The following is a 20,598-nucleotide window of genomic DNA, read 5'->3' as shown; positions in this document are numbered from 1 at the left end:
ACATGGCCGACCCGAGTTCGATTCCTCCGCCCCTCTCGGAGAGCCCGGCAAGTTACCGAGAGTATTCGATATGCCAGACACAGTAACAACAAAGTCTCCAATGGAGACGTTACTGGGCCCGCTCGAGCAAATCGACGATCAACGGGAGGGCCTTTACCTTTTAATTAAATATCACCCAGAAATCAAAATAAATGAAGTGCTAAAGAGTGTACAGCAGGTCAGTCACCAGACAGCAGACCCAGATTTGGTCCCCGGAACCCCATATGGTCCCCCGAGCATATCCAGAAGTGATCTCTGAAGGCAGAGCCAGGAGTAAACCCTGAACACAACTGGTTGTGGTCCTTTTCGTCACCAAATTAGAAATAAGAATTTAAAAAAATAGTTATCAACATATGACAGACACATGGAAACATCCATCTACTTGTACTAGTGGGGAAAAAGGCCAATATTAAAAAGCTAGATACTATTTGATTCCAATTACTGATGTACTGGAAAAAGTAAAATTTTGCATATAGTGAAAAAATTAGTGATTCCAATCATTGAAGATATTAGTAGAGAGGTATGCATATGTGAAGCAAATAGGATGTTAGGATAGTGAAAGAAAATGTGCTCAATACATAATTTTGTGTATGTGCCATTATATATTAGTTAAAATACACACAATACTAACAGCCATTTATTTCTCAAAAAATCAGTAAAATTACTCATATGAAAGAACATTGCTCAGCTTATCTTTCTCATGAACCAAGAATCATAAAATTGCACGCTTATTTAAAATTTTTTAAAAGGAAGGAAGAATATTGAAGTCATCTATTGAAACAAAGGTATGAATGGAAATATGAGAAATCCAGGAAATTTCTGGTGGGGATACATTTGCTAACAATTAATTTAGACAGTAATGTGGCAATAACTATAACATTTGCTTATTGTGTGCTCCCTCTAATATAGAATTTTCAGTTTTGAAAATCTGCACTGGCTAATACAAACATCAGCACATAGGATATATCTATCATGGGTCACGGTCCTCCCGTTGTTCATCGATTTGCTCAAGCGGGCCCAGTAACGTCTCCATTGGAGACTTTGTTGTTACTGTGTTTGGCATATCGAATACATCACGGGTAGCTTGCCAGGCTCTGCCGTGCGGGTGAGATACTCTGGGTAGCTTGCCGGGCTCTCCGAGTGGGGTTGAGGAATCAAACTCGGGTCGGCCATATTGTCTGCGTGCAAGGCAAACGCCCTACCACTGTGCTATCGCTCCAGGTTATATTTATAATAAAATTTATTGAAGAATTACTATAAAAGGAAATCTCAAAAATACTTGAATATGAACGAAAAGGTTGAATACAGTGTTGTAGATCTATTCTATGGAATACTTCAGATTGAAAAGGAGAATGCCCATTAAAATGGTAAATGAAAAGATAGGATTTTAGGAAAAAATATTTAGGAGATACCACTCTTATTTAATATAAGGTTTGTTATGGATTTCTTTTTGTAAGATGGTAGAGAATTGTGTCACAAATAGTAAATATGGTTACCTTATAGAAAGTAAGACTCTGAAGACAAATTTAAAACTGCTTTGTTCTTTTTTGAGCCATAACCATCTGTGTTCAGAACTTAGGCCCAACTCTTTGCTCAAGGATCACTCCTAACAGTGTTTGGGGGACCATATGCAATGTCAGGGATCAATCTATGGATAGCTGCATTCAAGGGAAGCACTTCAGTGTTTGTACTGTCTCTGCAGTCCTCCTTTTTTGTTTTTTATGTGAACAAACCTATAAGTTTTTTCCCTAAAATTCTTAAAATGATACTTTGATTAATTTGATCTATGTTCTAATACCTGTAAGTAGTAAGTTAAATTTTTTTCACCTTTTTTATTAAAATTTTTAATAGTGAGACATCATGAGGTACAGTTGCAGACTTACACATTTTTGTGCTTGGGTTTCAATTATACAATGATCAAATACCCATCCCTCCACCGGTGCCTATTTCCCACCACCACAGATCCCAGTATCCCTCCCACACCCCACCCCCCCATCCCACCCTGCCTCTGTGGCAGGGCATTCCCTTTTGTTCTCTCTCTCTTATTGGGTGTTGTGGTTTGCAAAAGAGGCAATGGGTGACAATCATGTTTGGTCTATAGCCTACTTTCCGCATGCTTCTCCCATCCTGGGAGGATCCGCCCAACACCTTTATTTGGTGTTCCCTTCTTTATCTGAGCTCCCTTTTTCCCTTGTATGTGTGGTAGGCCTCCAAGCCATGGAGCAAAATTCCTGGTACTAATCTCGGCCATTCTTGGGTGTTAGTCTCCTATTTTGTTACTTTATGTTCCCCAGATGAATGCAATCTTTCTATGTCTATCCCTTTCTTTCTGAGTCATTTCGCTTAACATGATACTTTCCATGTAGTACCACTTGTCCGTAAATTTCGTGACTTCGTCTTTTCTAACAGCTACATAGTACTCCATTGTGTAAATGTACCAAAGTTTCTTTAACCAGTCATCTGGTCTCGGGCACTCAGGTTTTTTCCAGATTCTGGCTGTTGTAAAGGGTGCTGCAATAAACAGACAATTGCAGATGTCACTTCGACTACTTTTTTGCCTCTCTGGGATATATTCCCAGGAGTGCTATAGCTGGGTCAAATGGGAGCTAAATTTCTAATTTTTTGAGAATCGTCCATACTGTTTTCCAAAATGGATGAACCAGTTGGCATTCCCACCAACAGTGAAGGAGTCTCCCTTTCTCACCACATCCGCGCCAGCACCGGTTGCTTTTGTTCTTGTGGATACGAGCCAGTCTCTGTGATGTGAAGTGATATCTCATTGTGGTTTTGATCTGCATCTCCCTGATGATTAAGGATGTGGAGCTTTTTCTCATGTGCCTTTCAGCCATTCGGATTTCTTCTTTGTGAAAGTTTCTATTCATTTCATATCCCCATTTTTTGTTGGGGTTGAATGTTTTCTTTTTGTGGAGTTCAAACAGTACTTTGTATATCCTTGAAATTAACCCCTTATCAGATGTGTAGTTGGTGAATATCCTTTCCTATTCTGTAGACTGTCTTTGTATTTTGGTCACTGTTTCTTTTGAGGTGCAGAAGCTTCTTAGTTTAAGATAGTCCCATTTGTCTATCTCTGTTTTCACTTGCTTGGCCAATGGTGTGACATCTTTGAAGACACCATTAGCTTCTATGTCATGGAGGGTTTTGCCAACTTTTTCCTCAATGTACCTTATAGATTCCGGTCTGATGTTTAGGTCTTTAATCCACTTAGATCTTACTTTTGTACATGGAGCTAGGCAGAGATTTGAGCCCATTTTTTTTTGCATGTAGCCGTCCAGTTTTGCCAGCACAATTTGTTAAAGAAGCTTTCCCTGCTCCACTTCGCTTTTCTTGCCCCCTTATCAAAGATTAGATGTGTGGCCATATTTCTTGATTTAAATAATAGAAGACATAAATTCGCAGATATTTATGCGAGAAAATATAAAGATTATGGAAAGATAAAACTTTGCCTATTAACACTGATTATCTTAAGGTCATGAGATAAAGGAAAGATAATTGTCAAATTTATCTTTATATGTTTCTCTACTATTTGACTTGTGTATGTATTAATTGTAATTTTAAAAGCCCATTAAAAATCAAAAGTATTTTAAGATACTGAAGCTGTGCTTTTACTATTCTTCTTGGAGGAAAGTAATAACCATGTGAGTATATAAAATTGTCTTTCACGGATTCTTTGAAAACGCTATAATAATTTTTTTCATTATAAATTTATAAAATGATTTTTTTATCATTTTTTTATTAGTGAAACACCATGAAGTACACTTATAGACTTATAAATTTTTGTGCTTGGGTTTCAGTTATACAATGATCAAGTACCCATCCTTCCACTAGTGCACATCCTCCCCCACCACGGGTCCTAGCATCCCTCCCACCCCCATCCCCCCCCCCCCCCCCGTCCCACCCTGCCGCTGTGGCAGGGCATTCCCCCCTGTTCTCTCTCTCTTCTTTTGGGTACTGTGTTTTGCCAGAGAGGCATTGAGTGGCAATCATGTTTGGTCTATAGACTACTTTTAGCATGTCTCTCCCACCCTGGGAGGGTCTTCACAACACCCTTTATTTGGTGCTCTCTTCTCTATCTGAGCTTCCTTCTCACCTAGCACATGTGGCTGGCCTTCAAGTCATGGAGCAAAATTCCTGGTACTAATCTGAGCCCTTCCTGGGTGTTAGTCTCCCGTTTTGTTGCTTTATGTTCCCCAGATGAATGCAATCTTTCTGTGTCTATCCCGCTCTTTCTGACTCATTTCGCTTAACATGATACTTTCCATGTAGTACCACTTGTATGTAAATTTCATAACTTCATCTTTTCTAACAGCTACATAGTACTCCATTGTGTAAATGTACCAAAGTTTCTTTAACCAGTCATCTGTTCTCGGGCACTCAGGTTTTTTCCAGATTCTGGCTATTGTAAAGAGTGCTGCAATGAACAAACAATTGCAGATGTCACTTCGACTATACCTTTTTGCCTCTCTGGGATATATTCCCAGGAGTGCTATAGCTGGGTCAAATGGGAGATCGAATTCTAATTTTTTGAGAATCGTCCATACTGTTTTCCAAAAGGGTTGGACCAGCCTGCATTCCCACCAGCAGTGAAGGAGGGTCCCTTTCTCGCCACATCCGCACCAGCACCGGTTGCTTTTGTTCTTGTGGATGTGGGCCAGTCTCTGTGGTGTGAAATGACATCTCATTGTGGTTTTGATCTGCATCTCTCTGATGATTAGTGATGTAGAGCATTTTCTCATGTGCCTTTTTGCCATTCGAATTTCTTCTTTGCGAAAGTTTCTGTTCATTTCCTCGCCCCATTTTTTGATGGGGTTGGGTGATTTCTTCTTGTGTAGTTTAACCAGTACCTTGTATATCCTTGATATCAACCCCTTGTCGGATGTGTATTTGGTGAATATTCTTTCCCATTCTGTAGGCTGTCTTTGTATTTTGGTCACTGTTTCTTTTGAGGTGCAGAAGCTTCTTAGTTTAAGATAGTCCCATTTGTCTATCTCTGAAAAACGCTATAATAATTTTAAAAGAAATAATAATAGCAACAATTGATTGTAAGTTTTTTAACTTTTTTTTGGAGGGTGAGCATGACAGTCGCTCATACACACGTCCCCAAATATGGCACAGTACCTCTTAAAACATCCATGCTATCTAACCCTAAATAAAAAGGTAAAAAAACATTTGGAGTACATATTTACAGATCATGATGATATTACACTTTGCAATGTGAAAGAAGGTTAAAGGGAGAGGGAAGGAGTGGTGGCAATGTTTGCATTGCTTGGCACTTGCTCTACATATAAAAATAGCTAGATATGCCTTTGCATTCTAAGCAAGTGTAGCATTTGTTCTGTAACTTTATATAAAATGAGTTTCATGGGTGTGACTTAAGGGCAGTTCATGTTCCTAAGAAGGAAACATAATAGTAATGCCTTCTGGTAATAAAGAAAAACAATACATAGAAGAAAAAATACTAGTTGCAGCAATCCAGAATTGGAAATGACTTAAGAGTTTGTTTATTTCAATCTGTCTTCTAATCTATGAGTTCTTTGTATAAATCTTGGGAAGATGATTATTTAGTCTCCCCTTGAAATGTTTCCAGTTAAAGAGTGCTCTCTTCTGAACACAGGGGATTGCCCTGCCACAGAGACGGGGGGATGGGGGGATGGGGGTGGGAGGGATATTATCCATGGTGGTGGAAAATGGGCACTGGTGGAGGGATGGGTATCTGATCATTGTATAATTGAAACCAAAGCACAAAAAATTGTAAATCTACAACTTTAAAAAAAATAAAATAAAATAAAGGGGGAAAAAAAACTGAAAAAAAAAAAAGAGTGCTCTCTTCTGTATAAAGAAGCTAATTCCCTACATACATAATTGTTCTTACTTTCTTTCTACTCTTAATTTTACACATTTGTAGTCTATTCATTGTTCTTTCTTATTTATAACTTCCTTAAAAATTCCCTGAAATTTGTACTGCTACTCTGTCTCCATATGCCTCCTTAATCTTTCCAAATATGTAGAGATTTTTAATTTATTCACTCATGCCTTCCTTAGCTTAAATATAATTCTATGAAATAATCATACCTTTAACATATTAAGACATATAATGTATCACTGTATCACTGTCATTCCATTGTTCATCGATTTGGATTTGCTCGAGTGGGCGCCAGTACGTCTGCATTTGTCCTAGCCCCGAGATTTAATCAGCCTCTCTTTACTCGTCCTCCCCAATGGTGCCACATTTGGAGGCTCTTTCTGTAAGGGGCAATTAATAAAATTAACCTAGATTTCTTGATTTGATATTTTATTGGTAATTATTTGCTCTTAATTAAATACTTGTACCCTAGTACTGGGCTGGAGCGATAGCACAGTGGGTAGGGCATTTGCCTTGCACACAGCCAACATGGCTGACCCAAGTTCGATTCCTCTGCCCCTCTCGGAGAGCCAAGCAAGCTACTGAGAGTATACCTCGCCCGCAGGGCAAAGCCTGGCAAGCTCCCCGTGATGTATTCAATATGCAAAATACAGTAACAAATCTCACAATGTTACTGGATCCGCTAGAGCAAATCGATGAACAATGGGGTGACCGTGTCTGTGACCCTAGTACTGATGTTTTTCTTTCTTTTATTTATTTTGGGCAGAGGAGGTGGTGTCAGGATCAAACCTCATAAAACACACATAGAAAGCAAATACTCTACAACTGAGTTACATATCCACCTCCATTCAGTACCTTTTGGGGATATTAGGGCCTCACTAGGTGGTGAGCCTGTTGTGCTCTCCCAGCTCTGTGCTTGGTAGTCACTCACTGCAGTTCTTGGCAGCTTATATAGAGCTAGAGATTGCACCATGTCCATCTGCATGCGAAGCATGCCTCATCCCTTTGATCTATCTTTCTAATCACCACAGTATCTTTTAAAGTTAATTTTCTCCACTTTTTGTGTTTATGGAATTAAAGGCTTATTTGTTTCTAAACTTTTCACACTTATAAATGTTAAATGTTTCTAACCTATTTAGGCCAATTATTCCAGGATCTTCAATACTGTGATTGTCTATGGAATGTTCCTACTACTTTAAAGCTCTGGCCCATGCCTGAGTAGAAAGAAAAAAAAAAGACATAAGCAAAAACAACAGGAAGAAGACAGCAGCCAACATCCAGCAAAAACTGGTCTTCATTTATGCTTATTCTTTGCTCCGTTTCTGTTTGCCCCCTACCTCCTTTCTTAACCCTCTAATCATTCATCATTCTAGTTTCCTGTCAGCTTTAGTCTCATCTTTTAGTTTTATCTTCTTAGCTTGTCTTCTGCACTGCCTCCCAAACCAATGCCCAATTTATTGCTTGTCTCTACACTGTTCTGGCCTTGAGACCCCTTTCTTTGAACTAACTATCAGACTACCTTATGTCTTAGTCCAATCACTTATCTAGTTATACTCCTTTCTTATTCCAACTTTGGAGTGCAAGACCTAGAAAAAATGCTGTCAAGCTTTATGTTTATAATTCTTCCCATTCTGGGTCCATCAACAATTATGTGCATAATTTTCTCATATAAAACATTGACATTTTATCATCTCACATGTTTTCTATCGGTGACTAACTTGGTAGTAACTTAGTTCAGACTCTAATGATGTTACTATTAGATGTTTCATGAGACTCTTGTAATTCAAAGGCACCAAATTTCACTGCAGGTTTGGCAAGATAGTTTTGGCTGTTGGCCAAGGGTCCTTAGTTCTCCATGTCTCCCTGGATGGTGCTATTGGTATTCTAAAGCGTTAGCAAAATCGTTTCCCCATTTATTTCACGGCAATCTGAAACACAAAGCTATAAGTTTTTATGTCTTTTATAAGTTATATGTTATTACTATCGCTCCAGCTCCAAAGGTAAAGGCCCTCCCGTTGTTCATCGATTTGCTCGAGCGGGCCCAGTAACATTCTCTGTTGAGAACAAAGGAACAGTACTGATTCAATGTGAAAAAAAATCAAAGCAAATTTTCAAAAATAACAGATTACCTTGTTCATTGTAAATTAACTTGAAGAATTTATTTTATACTATACAAAATAAAATGAGTACTATGCCTGCCAAGTTGACAGGTGGGTATGGGGTGGGGGCTGGAGTAGGAATAGAATTTGCGAGGGAAGTGGAGGGAAGTTGACACTGGTGATGGGATTGGTGTTGAAATTGTATACCTAAATTCAACTATACAAACTTTGTAAATCACGGTTCTTTAATAAAAATAAATAAAAGATGAGATGGTTTGTAATGGTTAATATTAGTGTATCACTGTTTGTTCCTGAGAAGAAACTCTAAGGAGTCATCTGTACAATATTCTGTACTAATGCTAACATTAAGTTAAAACTAACATCAAGTTTACTTACATGTATTTCCTGGAAGCAATCTTTTTGTTCTTCTTTGAAAATTGGAAACCTGCCTTTTTCAAAACTTGTGGAACGTCCACTATGTTTAGAAGATAACTGGAGTAACATCTGTATGGTTTTATTTGTTGGTTTTAATTTTAAGTCTGAAATTTTTCCAAGCTTAGAGATCTGTCCCTAAGCACAACAGCTGGGTATTTTGAATAAGTGTTATCTCCTATCCAAACTTTGATCAAATGTTCTCTCAAAATAGTCTTAATTCTGTGTGTAAATGTGTTTATATCTGTGCAAACACATGTGGTGTTGCTCTACACAAAATATAACTGTGAACACGAATCACATTTTCTTTTTCATACGTGATAGATAAAGAAACAAATCAAAGAACAAACAATGTCCAGTGAAAACAAATACTTAAAATGACAACAGAATTAAGTCAAAGGAGTGAGGTGTGCACACACAAAGGCTCCTACCAATAGTGGTGATAAAATATTGAATGGATCTTTGATGGTGGGCATGGTATGCTAACATTGTAGCCCTGAAACTTAAAAGCAGTTAAATACTTATAAGCTAATGTTGTCTCAATTTAGAAAAGTAAAACCTGTGTTGAGGAGATGGCTCAATCTTCAAGAATTTTTGCTCATAAACCTAATTTTGATCCCTGGCACCACATGTCCTTTAAATACCACCAGGGTTACCTTGGTGGGCTCCCACAATTATGGGCCTGATCAGGTTACTCACATGTAAATAAAACTGCGAAAACAATAAAAACTACACTTTGGGGACCATATGTATATGTATATACAGATATATATCCTACAATTTGCAAATCACCAACTAATATATTGTTCAGAATTAACTCCAAGAAGCAGTGTTTTTATTCTTACTTTTTGTTTCTATAAAAATGAAAATTTCAGCAGAAGAACTCAAACGTATTGTATTATTTTTTTAATTTCACGGGAAAATGGGCATTATTTTAGAATGACATCTTTATGTTTTACCTGAAATACATCATTGGTAGATACTGTTAAGTTTCAGTGTAATATTTGAGGTATGGCAATATTTTGTTAAAAGAAATAAAAGAAAACTAAAGAAAAAAACAAAAGAGAACCACCGTATGTTTGTGCTTCCATGAAGGTAAGAGTTGTGAGAATGATGTAGAAGGGAATTTGTCAAATTGTTAACAACTTGTTGGGGAGAATGATTGTATGATATATGACTGGATTAAAAAGAGATTTCTTTTTTCTGATATCATCTGTGACTTTTTTACTTAATGTGATGCACATATATTGATTTTTAAGTTTTAATAATGATCAAACATTAAAATATGCTCTCTATTTCATTGTACGTTCTCCCCCCAGTGGCAGCGTTGTGATCAAGATTTAGAAAATTGCTGCCTATTTGATTCCTATCATCATTCTGTAGCATTCTCCAACAATGAGTTCATTTCTTTCTGCTCTTTTCCTTTTATATTAAATCAAAAGTATATCCATTCTGCTTATGTAATGTATTCCTTTCTATATAGAGAAATAATTTCTTAGAGATTAGTGCTGTTACACCGTTCCACTGTTCTTTGGGCTTTCCTCTTCTTCAGAGAACATACTCTCTACTTGTGGATTGTTGATCACAACTGTTATTTGGTCAAATATGTGACATTATGAAGATTATGCACACATTTCTACTTTATTACATTTTCTCTACATTATAACCCTGTAGCTGCATCCAAATTTTGTTGGATCCTACACCTTTATAATGTGGAAAATTCACTTCAATAAAATTTATGTATATGTATTTTTAAAAAGTACAGATTTACTATGACAATTTCTCAGCCTTCAGAAATGTAAGTGAAGTGTATTGAAATATTCCCTTCATTTGTCACGGTAAAAGTGCTCTTGTGAACATTTGGATGATGGAGGATCACTAGTCTGAAGTTTTTGAACTGTGAATTCCAGAACAAGGATGGTGTGTGACCAAAAAAAAAAAAAAAAACCAAAAACAAAAACCCACACACACACAAACAAAAAAAAACATTTAATGATCAGTTTCAGAATTTATCTTACCTAAGTTTTAATTTCTGTTTTAGTTCTCTTATAAAACAATTGTCTTTTTTTAGAGTAACATTCCAGTTTTCAATAGCAATGATATCCACATTCAGTTAAGATCAGATTTCTAGGGCCCCATTTTAGAAACAAGCATAGCTCAAATCATGCTGAGCTTAAGAGCATTCCATGACAAGTGACAGAGCTTTGCAGACTATGGTCAGAAGCCATATTTTATGACCTTTACCCTGAGAAACATCAGGTGGCTTGTTCCTTTGTCCCCAGCAGAGGGGCACACAGGAAAAATCAGAAGAAATAGCAGCAAGTATGTGGCATAAATTCTATAGTTGCAAAGGTCTCTCCATAGTGAAGAAAGGAACCTTGAGAAAATCCTTTAGCTCATTGGTTCCCAAAGGTCTTTCATCCATCAAGGAGGACTTGCAAGAATCTTTCAGATAGACAGTCCCAACAAATTACAGGTATACTGGAAGATATTGGACCTTAAGTGCTTGCAATCATAAGCGTGTGAAAGGAAATGACAGAATATTTTGTATATTTATGTAATTCACATTGCTTATTTGTTTTTATTTTTAAATTTATAAAATTTCTTTTTTAAAGGACCTGTTAAGATATTTTGCCAGCTACAAATGCGTAACTTAGAATCCTTTGACTATGACTATGTATCAATTTATTACCCACATGCTCTGTGTGCAATTACTTCAGAGTATGGTGACTGGCAATTTATATAAAAATAAATATGCATATATTTGTAAATAGGTATATACTCATAAATTTTAGAATTACTTTTCTGAAAGGCATCACAGACTAACCAGGGTGAAGGTGCTATCTATCATGCACCAAATAGTAGAACAATGCACACACAGGCCCTGTGAGGGATCCAACCCATACCCTTGGCTCCATGTCCGAAATACTCCTACCAACCGAGTTAACTGACTGTAACCTAGCCATTTAGCATCTCAGCTCTGCTAAGCACGATTGCCCACAAACACAGGCTCCTTCAAGTCTTCACTGAATAAGGTTTGTTCTCAGCCAAAAAACTCTCTGGAAGGAATAGAAATGGATTTTAATATTTTTAAGCACTGAAAATTACTAGGTTGTGTTTTCCTATAGACGGTTCTTGAGTTGGAAATTCATGATTTTTTTCTCTGTGAGGTGATCCACTTGGTAATCTCTGATCAGGCAGTTCACTGGCTACTCCTCGGCTCTGACTGGGTCCCATTTCTTTTTATAAAGCTCTTGTTATTTCTGTTAGGAGGGCTTGAAGGCTGAAAGGGAGAAGGGGGAACTGGATAGCTCAGGGGCCTAGCTAATGTCATCTGATCTCTCTTACCCCGAGGCTTTTTTGAATTTGGCTCCTCTTCACACAGTCTCAAAATATGCACCAACCCTTCAACAGTCATTGACAAGTGGGGTCTGGAGTCAGACTGCCTGAGTTGGAAGCCAGGCTCCTCCAATTACTAGCTGTGAGGCTTTGGGGAAGTTACTTCATCTCTCTGAGCCTTGGTTTCCTTGCCTAAGATATGGTCATAAATGTCTGAAAATCGGGAAGAATTTATACAAAATTAAATGAGATAACATATACAAAACACGTACTAAAGCATTCAAATAGTTTTATCTGTTAAAAAAATACTAGAAATGAGAAGTTACAAAGCACTCGGGCCTTAAAAAAAGAGAATAAATCAAGGCAGTTTAATGAATTAAATTCCCCTTTTTTCCTCTTTATATTTTTCCACCCTCCTTCTCTTCCTCTTCCCCCACTAGAACTTTTTTTAACTTGACTTTAGGTATATAGATATGTGAAACAAGCACACAAACCAAACATTAACTCATTTTAAACCATTATATACATTTATTTTTAAAACAAAAAACTTAACCTTACACATTCCCATATGGAATTTTCTACAGTTTAAGAAGCTAGGTATTAGGGGATAAAGAAGGAAATATGGGAAATAAAACGCCGGCAAAGAAGTTTTTCTGTGTAAAACACAATCTGACAAGTTCCTAGACCCTGGACAGACTTGGTGTTTTTTTTCCCCCTGCACTTTGAAAAGAAAAAAGAGAGAGAGAAAGAAACACGTTGGGGGCAGAGGTGAGGGTGTTTGTCTTATGGGTTGGGGATGGTCTGGAATTGGGAAAAAGTGGCCTATTTAGGAATTTTATTCAAGACTCAGACTCATGCTTTCAGATCCACTAGTGAGATTGACCATCTCTAATAAGCTAACTACAAAAATCTCCGCAAGGCCAATTTACAAGGCAAAGTTTCTGTGTTTTACCATGCCTCTCCTCATGAAAATACAGAATTTCAAAATATGTATGATTCTATGTGGAGTTCCGGTCAAACACCTAGCTTCCCCTCCCCCTCCAATAGGGTCCCATCCAGAGATGCGGCTAATCCCCTTGGAGTCCCGAAGCCTCTAGCCTCCCACGGAGCCTTGCAACTAGAGAGCCCAATGATTTAGCCTGGATTCTTTCGCCTGGTCTGGACATGTCCCTTTAGTCAGGCAAAAACAATCTCTGTCATGGGGGGCCACGGGGCATTTCCTTACATTCTAACTTCAGCAAACTGCGTAGTCCAAAGACAAAGTCTGCATTTATAAACGCTTTTCCTTTTAGCAAATAATGTCTTTCATTGTTTTAATTCTAGATTCCGTGTTTCTAAAAACTAGAAACGTATAGAAAAGTATGACTTTCCATAACTCGCTCACCTGCTTGTCTCTAGCTCTGAAATGTTGTTTTCCGACTCCTATTTATCAACACCCAGACGGGTTTTAGTGACAATCCAGGAATTCCTAAATTGTGTTATGAAAGGACACGATTTTGTGCGGTAGGGTGGTCAAATTTTGATATGTAATTTCCCTACGGTTTACATCATATTTAAAATGACAAGAAAATTCTTTCTACAACACCGGAGTTTGTTATTTGGGGGGAAGAAATGGTTGGTTTTCTCCGCACCCGTTAACAGAGAATTTTTTTTTTCTTTAGAGAGACGGAGTTCTCAAGCTGTGGCCATTTCAAGAGCTCACTGAGGCTAGGGGGTTAAAGAATATAAAGAGGTCAAACTCCGGCGTTCAAGCACATACGGAAAAAAATCAATAAAGAAAGAAAAAGATACAGAAGTTGGAAGCGTGGGTCAGAAATGATTAGCTCCATGTCCGTAGGAAAGAATTTATTCTTCTACATCTTTCTCGAGGAAGGAGAAGATGCTGAATTTTAAAAGAAAGAAACAGGAAACAGTCCCCTCCACGTCGCGTCCCGACCCCCGGAGTGCGGGTGTTCAGAACACAGTCTGGGAGCTCTAGGCAAAGTAAGCAGCTCCGGGACATTTACTAAAGAGCTCTTTGCAATGCAGGAGCTTAGAATGCGGTCAGTTTTAAGCACGGCTAACTATCCTTTCTGCACGACTCCCTATCCCGTGGACTTTCCAAGAAATGCTTTCCTTCTCCAGGATCAATCACGTACATCTTTTAAACCATGTGGCAGATCGCTGGGGCTGTGTTGGGGAAATGAAGGCGAACCGACGCGACGCCAGGAAACATTTTGCAACGAAAGCGCAAATGAATGAAACCCTGACCAAGCGCTAGAGAAGGGGAATCGTGCGGGAACTTTCTCCATGTGTTGAGAGCGCGCGGTGTTTAGTACCCTGGAGAGTGGGGAGGGAGTGGAAACCGCAGAGATGTAGTCCACTTTTTCATTCTTGGCACCTGTGAACAGGTGCGGTTCCGAATGAGGAATCCGGGCCCGGTACCGACTAGCCCGGAGCCAGAGGACCTGCATCTTGTTCCAGAGGGCACATTATAGCGGCCCTGTCCTCGCTTGCACTGCCCTCAGTCAGTGCCTTCGAAGGCCAAACTGCGGGAGCTCCAGGAGCGCACTTGGTGCTCACACCACCCGTGCCGGGGACTCACTGGGGTCCAAACTCTTGTTTTCGAACATGAGGGGGCTCTTGGAATAAATGTAGCCATGGACTTGAGACGCGTCCAAAGACCAGGGGACTGGGGACTGGGGGTTGGGGGAGGGGGGTGGGTAGGGAGCCAAGTGAGAAAACTGTCTCCCGGGCGGAGCAGGACATGAGCAGTTGGCCCTGTTGGCCGAGTTGTGGGGCCCAGTCTGGGAGCGGCGAGGCGCGGACCGGTTTTCTGGGGCCAGCAGCTGCCGAGAAAAAGTTTCCTGCAGAACCCTCGCCAGCGGGGGCGGGCGGGCGGGCGCGGCAGTGGACGTGGGAGGGGGCGGGAATGCGGCGGGGCGGTGGGAGGCCGCAGGGGCCGACGTGTAAACCGTTATAGCCCATCAGCACCTCCCTTAGCCCGTGGGCCCCCCTAAGCCGCCTCCCCGCCGCGCGGCAGCCCACCTGGCGACGTGACGCTGCACCAATCCCCTTCGAGCTACTCCAGGCCGGGGGGGGCTGGGGGCCCCTTGCACCGCCCCCCTCCCATCCCTGAAAGAGGCGCACCCAGCGGCGGCCAGACAGTGCGCCCTGGCTTCGGAGCACCCCTCCCGGCTGCTCTGTCTCCCGGACGGACGCACTTGGCTGTTCGACTCTTCTGAGCGAAACTTTGCTTTCCCGCCTCTCCAACTCAGTCTGAACCTCCTTCCACTCTTAGCTTACTTTCCGCCTCTCCTTTTCCCCCTTCTCTATCCCCCAAGCTCTCCACAAACCCCGATCCCCTTTCCTTTCCCGCACCCTCCCCCCAATCCCCTTCCTCCAGCGACCTCCCCTCCCCTCCTCAACTTCTAGTCGGCTTCCGACTCCCCCAGCGGGCCGAAGTCCTTCGCCTCCTGCTGTGCCGCGTGAAGCCATGGCGGGACCCGGGGGTTGGAGGGACAAGGAAATCACGGATCTGGGCCATTTGCCGGTGAGTCGAGGACGCCCCTCGCCCTCAGCACCACCCATCCCCCCTGCCACGCCACCTCCCGTCGAAGTGCGGTTTGGCTTTTCAGTTGGTTTGGAGCGTGGGTAGAGCTGGGGGTTGGGGATGGGGCAGGGAACAGAGGTCGCTGGTGATTAGGCAGGGCCTTCGATGGGACCGCGGGTGCGGGAGGAGATCAGGCGCGCGCACTGGTGGGAAAGCAGCGGGGCACCCCACACGCACACGGGGCACCCAGAATCTCCAAGGCCAGTTCAGAGTTGAGGATGGCCAAGGGGTGCGGGGAAAGAGCTGGTGTGGCGGGGGATGGTTTGGCCCCGAAACAGCGGGATGTTTTCTAAACGTCGCCTGTTTTGTCTGGTGGCACTTTGGTACCTGTTCTAGCGGAACCCAAGGACAGACCGAGGAGGGCGACGCGTGTCTGCCAGAGCTCCGTGTCATCCTGCCGTCTCGTCACTTTTTTGCTTTGCTTCTTTTACTCCCATAGGTGCCCACCGCAAAGCGACCTTCTAGGTAACAGCCGTCTAGAAAATCAAGGCGCTGGAGTCTAATTTCTCTCACTTTCTAATAGCACTTTCTAAAACCTTATTCTGCCAGGGCACTGTTCCCGATTTAGTATTGCAGGAGCTTAGAGGACTCGACGCTGCTTGGGGACGAAATGTATCCTGCACATCCCAAAGGAAAGATTGAAAAAAAAATGGAAACGACAAGGGAAAAGTATTGTACTCGTTAGCTAACCAGATTTAGCTTTCCCCCCACTGGTTTTCCTAAGTTGTATCACCCCCCGCACCCCAACTCCATGCTGACTTTCTTCCCTAGTGGAAACTTTGGTGAGTTATTATCATCAACACTTTTAGAGACTTATTGTTTTAGTAACTCCATTTATTTCTCTGGCAAATTGTTTCTGGCTGATACTAGATCCCACTCAAATCCTTTTTTCCATTTCCCCTTTTAGATTGGCATTCACTAGCACCCCATCCTGAATGCTAAGGGCCCCTGGCCTCTGAAAAGAAGTGAGCATGCGTCATGTTAGAATGAGAACTACCCCACTGCATTTCAGAACAGTGGCCTGCTTACTTTTGTAAAAGCTAAATATTAACCTTGAAGTAATAGGTCTATTCAAAGACGCAATCTCTTAATTTAATATGCATGTATAAATATATGATATAGATGGCATTTAACTATTGTCTCGATGTTGGCAATTTTCTTTGCCACACACCAAAAAGGGACATCTAAAAGTCTTGCCTATATAATTTTACACTGGGATGGTTTGGAGTATATATGTATAAGCTTTTTATCAAATTGTTCTCAGTATTTTTAAAGGGAACAACCTCTATACAAACATTGAATTATGAACATCAGAATAGAAATTTAAATTTTATTTAGTTTTCATAATAGATATTATTGCGGCAACTTCAGAATATAAAGTCACAGAACTTTTCAAAGTTAAATCTTTTTTCAAGCAGCAAGCATCCAGTAAGTACATGCTGGAGATTTATGAAATAGGGAAGCACCAACGGGTGTTTTCCTTTCTGGAGACAGCCTTCATATTTCTACTAGATTTTTCTCTAAAAATATACAATCAAATGTTGCCCTCCTCCAATATTCTATGTATAATGGAGAAATAGAGGAGAAAGTAAACTAGGGCAAATATATGAAACTACACTTGGGCAAATGGAAATAAACTAATTTCTAAAGAAAGGAATGGGAAATGGGAACTAACTCAACAGAAATGATAGAGTAGGGGAAGGAATTCAAAATCCAAGAAGTAAGAGGAAGTAAAGGTTTTATCAACACAAAAAAAACTTAGGGAAATGGCTCAGACAAAGTGAAGGGTCATGGCCCTGGGAACATAAAATTTTGTTGAGTGTCTATTAGATAAATGGGAAAGTTGCCATTTTTATATTTTAGTTCAATGGAATATTCGTTTTCTAAGAATTGGGAGTGGGATAGTGAGGATGCATGAGTTAATGTAGGAGACAAAACTACAGAAAAAAGTTTAGCAGAAGAGTTGAGCCCCTCACTTATTTCTTTTTGGCCTTTTTTTTTAGAGATGTGGAAAGTTCAATGTTCTTTTGGTCGCTGAGGTAGAATTCAGTGATTTCTATTTTATTTACATTTGGGATTTCTGGAGTTTTAAAGAACTAAAAACAATTAAAGATGTCAAGAGATACATCTAAGTTAGCAGTTTAGAAATTTAAATTTTTATGTTAGTCAGGGACAAAGGAAATGAGGAAATCTGCTTAGGGTCCTTACAATAATTATTCTTAATATTTTGTATATATACATAGGTATGAGTGTTTATCAGAAAATATGAATCCTAATTTGTCAACATCAAATATTTAAGTTTGGCAACAACCCAATAATGCTGGAAAGATTTAGATCTCAGATTTTGAATTCACAATTAGTACAAAAGTGTCCTGCAGAGTATAGAATAATTAAACATGTATCTGTTTTAAATTTATAGTTATTTTTTGTAGTGCTATTCAGCTAAATAACCATAAGACAAGGTCTCTTGACAAAGGTGAAGCTTGCTGTGCATATTTAAATTTAAAGAGATGGAAAATTATTTTTTATTTTTTATATTACATTATGCAGTTTTTAATTTAAAGTAGTAAATAAAAGCAAAAGCTGTAGAATTACAACAGGAGAAATTGTATAATTATTTCTGCCTATTTCCTTTACTTAGAAATATAAAATAAATGAGACTCTGAATAACCATAGGAAGACCAGTCAACTATATTTTGTTATTTAATGGGTTCCTATAATTTTTCCTGACTTATTATTAATTAAAAATTTTGTGTAGCTTACAAAACCAGAGAGAAAGTAGAGATTTGTATTTTGCACTTCCTTTATAAAGAGAATTCTACAACATTATTTCTTTATATATGTGTAAATATATAAATATGTACAATGTGTATGCATTTTTTATCTTATCTTCTGCTAGCAATAATACAATGAATACCTGTGCATTTTAATAATATTATGGATGTCACTCAATCCTTGGGACTGGAAACTATTTCTTCATCTCCAAATCTGGCATGTCTTTCACTGTGACAGTCTTCATTGCCTTCTGTGCCCAGTATGGTAATGGCATTCCTCACGGCTGTGGTCTTGGTATTTGACACTGCCAAGTGTAGTCCTAATCTATATTGGGGTCAGGATTAGACAGTCTTGGAGGACAGTAGTGGCAGAGGTGATCTGAAATAGCACATGATCCAAAAACTATATTTGAATTACATTAGATTTATAATTTAAATATAACCACCAGCTCTACTAGGCTCACACTATCCAGTATAAACCAGATTTCCATACTCAGCCATGTAAATCTTCTAGCTTTTCAAGACCATTAGGCCCTGGTTTTGAATTTTCTCTCTTTAGTACACATGTAATAATAGATTTAGCATATTTTGACCTATTTTCTCTTTCATCTCCAGCTTCAAGAACACTGAATTTTATGTTTGTACGTAAGAATTTGTGTGGGGGGACTGGGAGTGGGAGGTCTTGGGTACTTATGTATAGAAATTTAGATTTTATAATTCTGTGCTAAGGATAAGGGTCTGCATTTTGAACAGGGTTCTTCAGATGATTCTCAGGTAAGGAGAATCTACACAGCGCTGTTTGAGAGACATTGGTCCAGAGGAAGACATTCTCCATTTAAATTTTCCATTTGAATTGTGCAACCCATTCCTTCCAGTGATGCTGAAACACACTATGCACTTAACGTGTATAATTGCCGTTTTCAGGTTCTCTCCCTGGCAAAAAATATAACAAAAAATTAAACATGAAAATCTTGGGTATTTCTTCTAAGTATCTCTATTTAATTGTTCCTTTCTTTTGCCTCTTGAAAATTAGAATGTTTTTTTTTTTCTGTTCTCCTTCATTGTTCTACATATGAAATTTCTTGGGAACCAAATTGATTATTTATCTGTGTTTCCTTCTTAATCTCTTCTCTATTTTTTTTGTCTACCACTTTCTCCTTTTGAGTCTGTGACCAGTAAACAGTGCCTTCTAGTGGTTCCTTTTCTTCCTGTTACCCCACCCAGCCCCCAAACTAAAAAAAAAAATCACTTTTCCCTCTGAATTCAGAAGGCAGAAGTAACTTCTCAAAGTTTGGAATTCTTAGGGGAGAGCCAAACTAGAACTTTTTAATTGCAGATGATAATTTATATATTTCTATATGTGTTTATATATGTATATATAATAAATATAAAGCAAAAGTATATGTGTACATTATATATACATATATATATACAAACATATATAAAGCAAAAGTATTAAGTATTCGCCCAAAACTTTATGCCTCAAATTTTTAAGACAGAATTTTAGTAATTTATCTTGAGGAAAAATAAAACAAGTAGAATAGGGTTCTGTTTCCTGACATTTTTTCCTTACCCAGATGGAACAACAAAGCATACCAACCCTCCAAATAATCTCAAAATTGATATAGCAGTCATAGTTTAAAGACATTTCCTCTTCTGATTTTCTTATCTTTGGGTTACAAGGCAGAGAGAGAACCAAGTATTTCATTTTTCCAGTGATGAAAAGAAGGTTCATTTCAATGATGCCTACTTTGGAGCTAAGGACAAACTTTCTTTGACTATAATTCAATGGAACATATAAGAACTTGAGAAATACTTTTTAACTGCCTTTAAGAAAATTTGAAAAATAAACCTTTTATGTTAATATGAGCATGAGGAAATTTAAGATGATTTCGTCATTTGTGAATAGGAAATATTTTTAAACATTAATATAAATAAAATAAGGCTTCTATTAATTCTCCGGGCATTATATTGTCCCAGTATTTTTCTTGCTCTTTTTTTTGAGTAGTAGTAACCTGAATTCAAATTTTACTTTATGTTACTAATTTATAAGTGTTTATTGAGGATTACAAAAAGAATCAAAGAAATTTAAAACTGTGCCCAAATATACAGAAATAACATTGTTTGTATCACAGTCAATTCTTAATATATGGTATAATTTTCAACTAAAATACAGTCTTAACTACAAAATAGAACAAAGAGAAACTAACCAAAATAGTTAAGGCTTTTATTAATATGTGTCCAGAGGTTTTTAAAATTCAGAATTAATGTCTACTATGACCCTTTCAATGATGTCCTTCAATTTAATGTGCTAAAATAATTAATTGTTCAAACATGTTTTTATCAATTTAATTCTCTTGCTAGATTTTTCCCCATAAAACATTTAATGACTTATGAAAAAAGAATATGCTTAAAATAAAAATATTGAACAATCAATTTTAC

The 20,598-nt window shown here is 38.8% G+C and overlaps 1 protein-coding gene across 1 annotated transcript in view; it reads left to right on the top strand.

Moving 5' to 3' along the window:
- The first annotated feature begins 15,265 nt into the window (after nt 1-15,265).
- NRK (Nik related kinase) overlaps nt 15,266-20,598 on the top strand; it is a 138,751-nt gene continuing 133,418 nt past the window's right edge. The window contains exon 1 of the mRNA XM_056125691.1: nt 15,266-15,322. Within this exon, the coding sequence (XP_055981666.1) occupies nt 15,266-15,322 (57 nt within the window). The remainder of the gene's footprint in view (nt 15,323-20,598) is intronic.

This window comes from Sorex fumeus, unplaced genomic scaffold, assembly GCF_029834395.1.
Source record: "Sorex fumeus unplaced genomic scaffold, SorFum_2.1 ptg000058l, whole genome shotgun sequence".
Taxonomy (NCBI): Eukaryota; Metazoa; Chordata; class Mammalia; order Eulipotyphla; family Soricidae; genus Sorex; species Sorex fumeus.
Note: the sequence above shows the minus strand (reverse complement) of the source record. Positions and strands in the feature narration are given on the sequence as shown.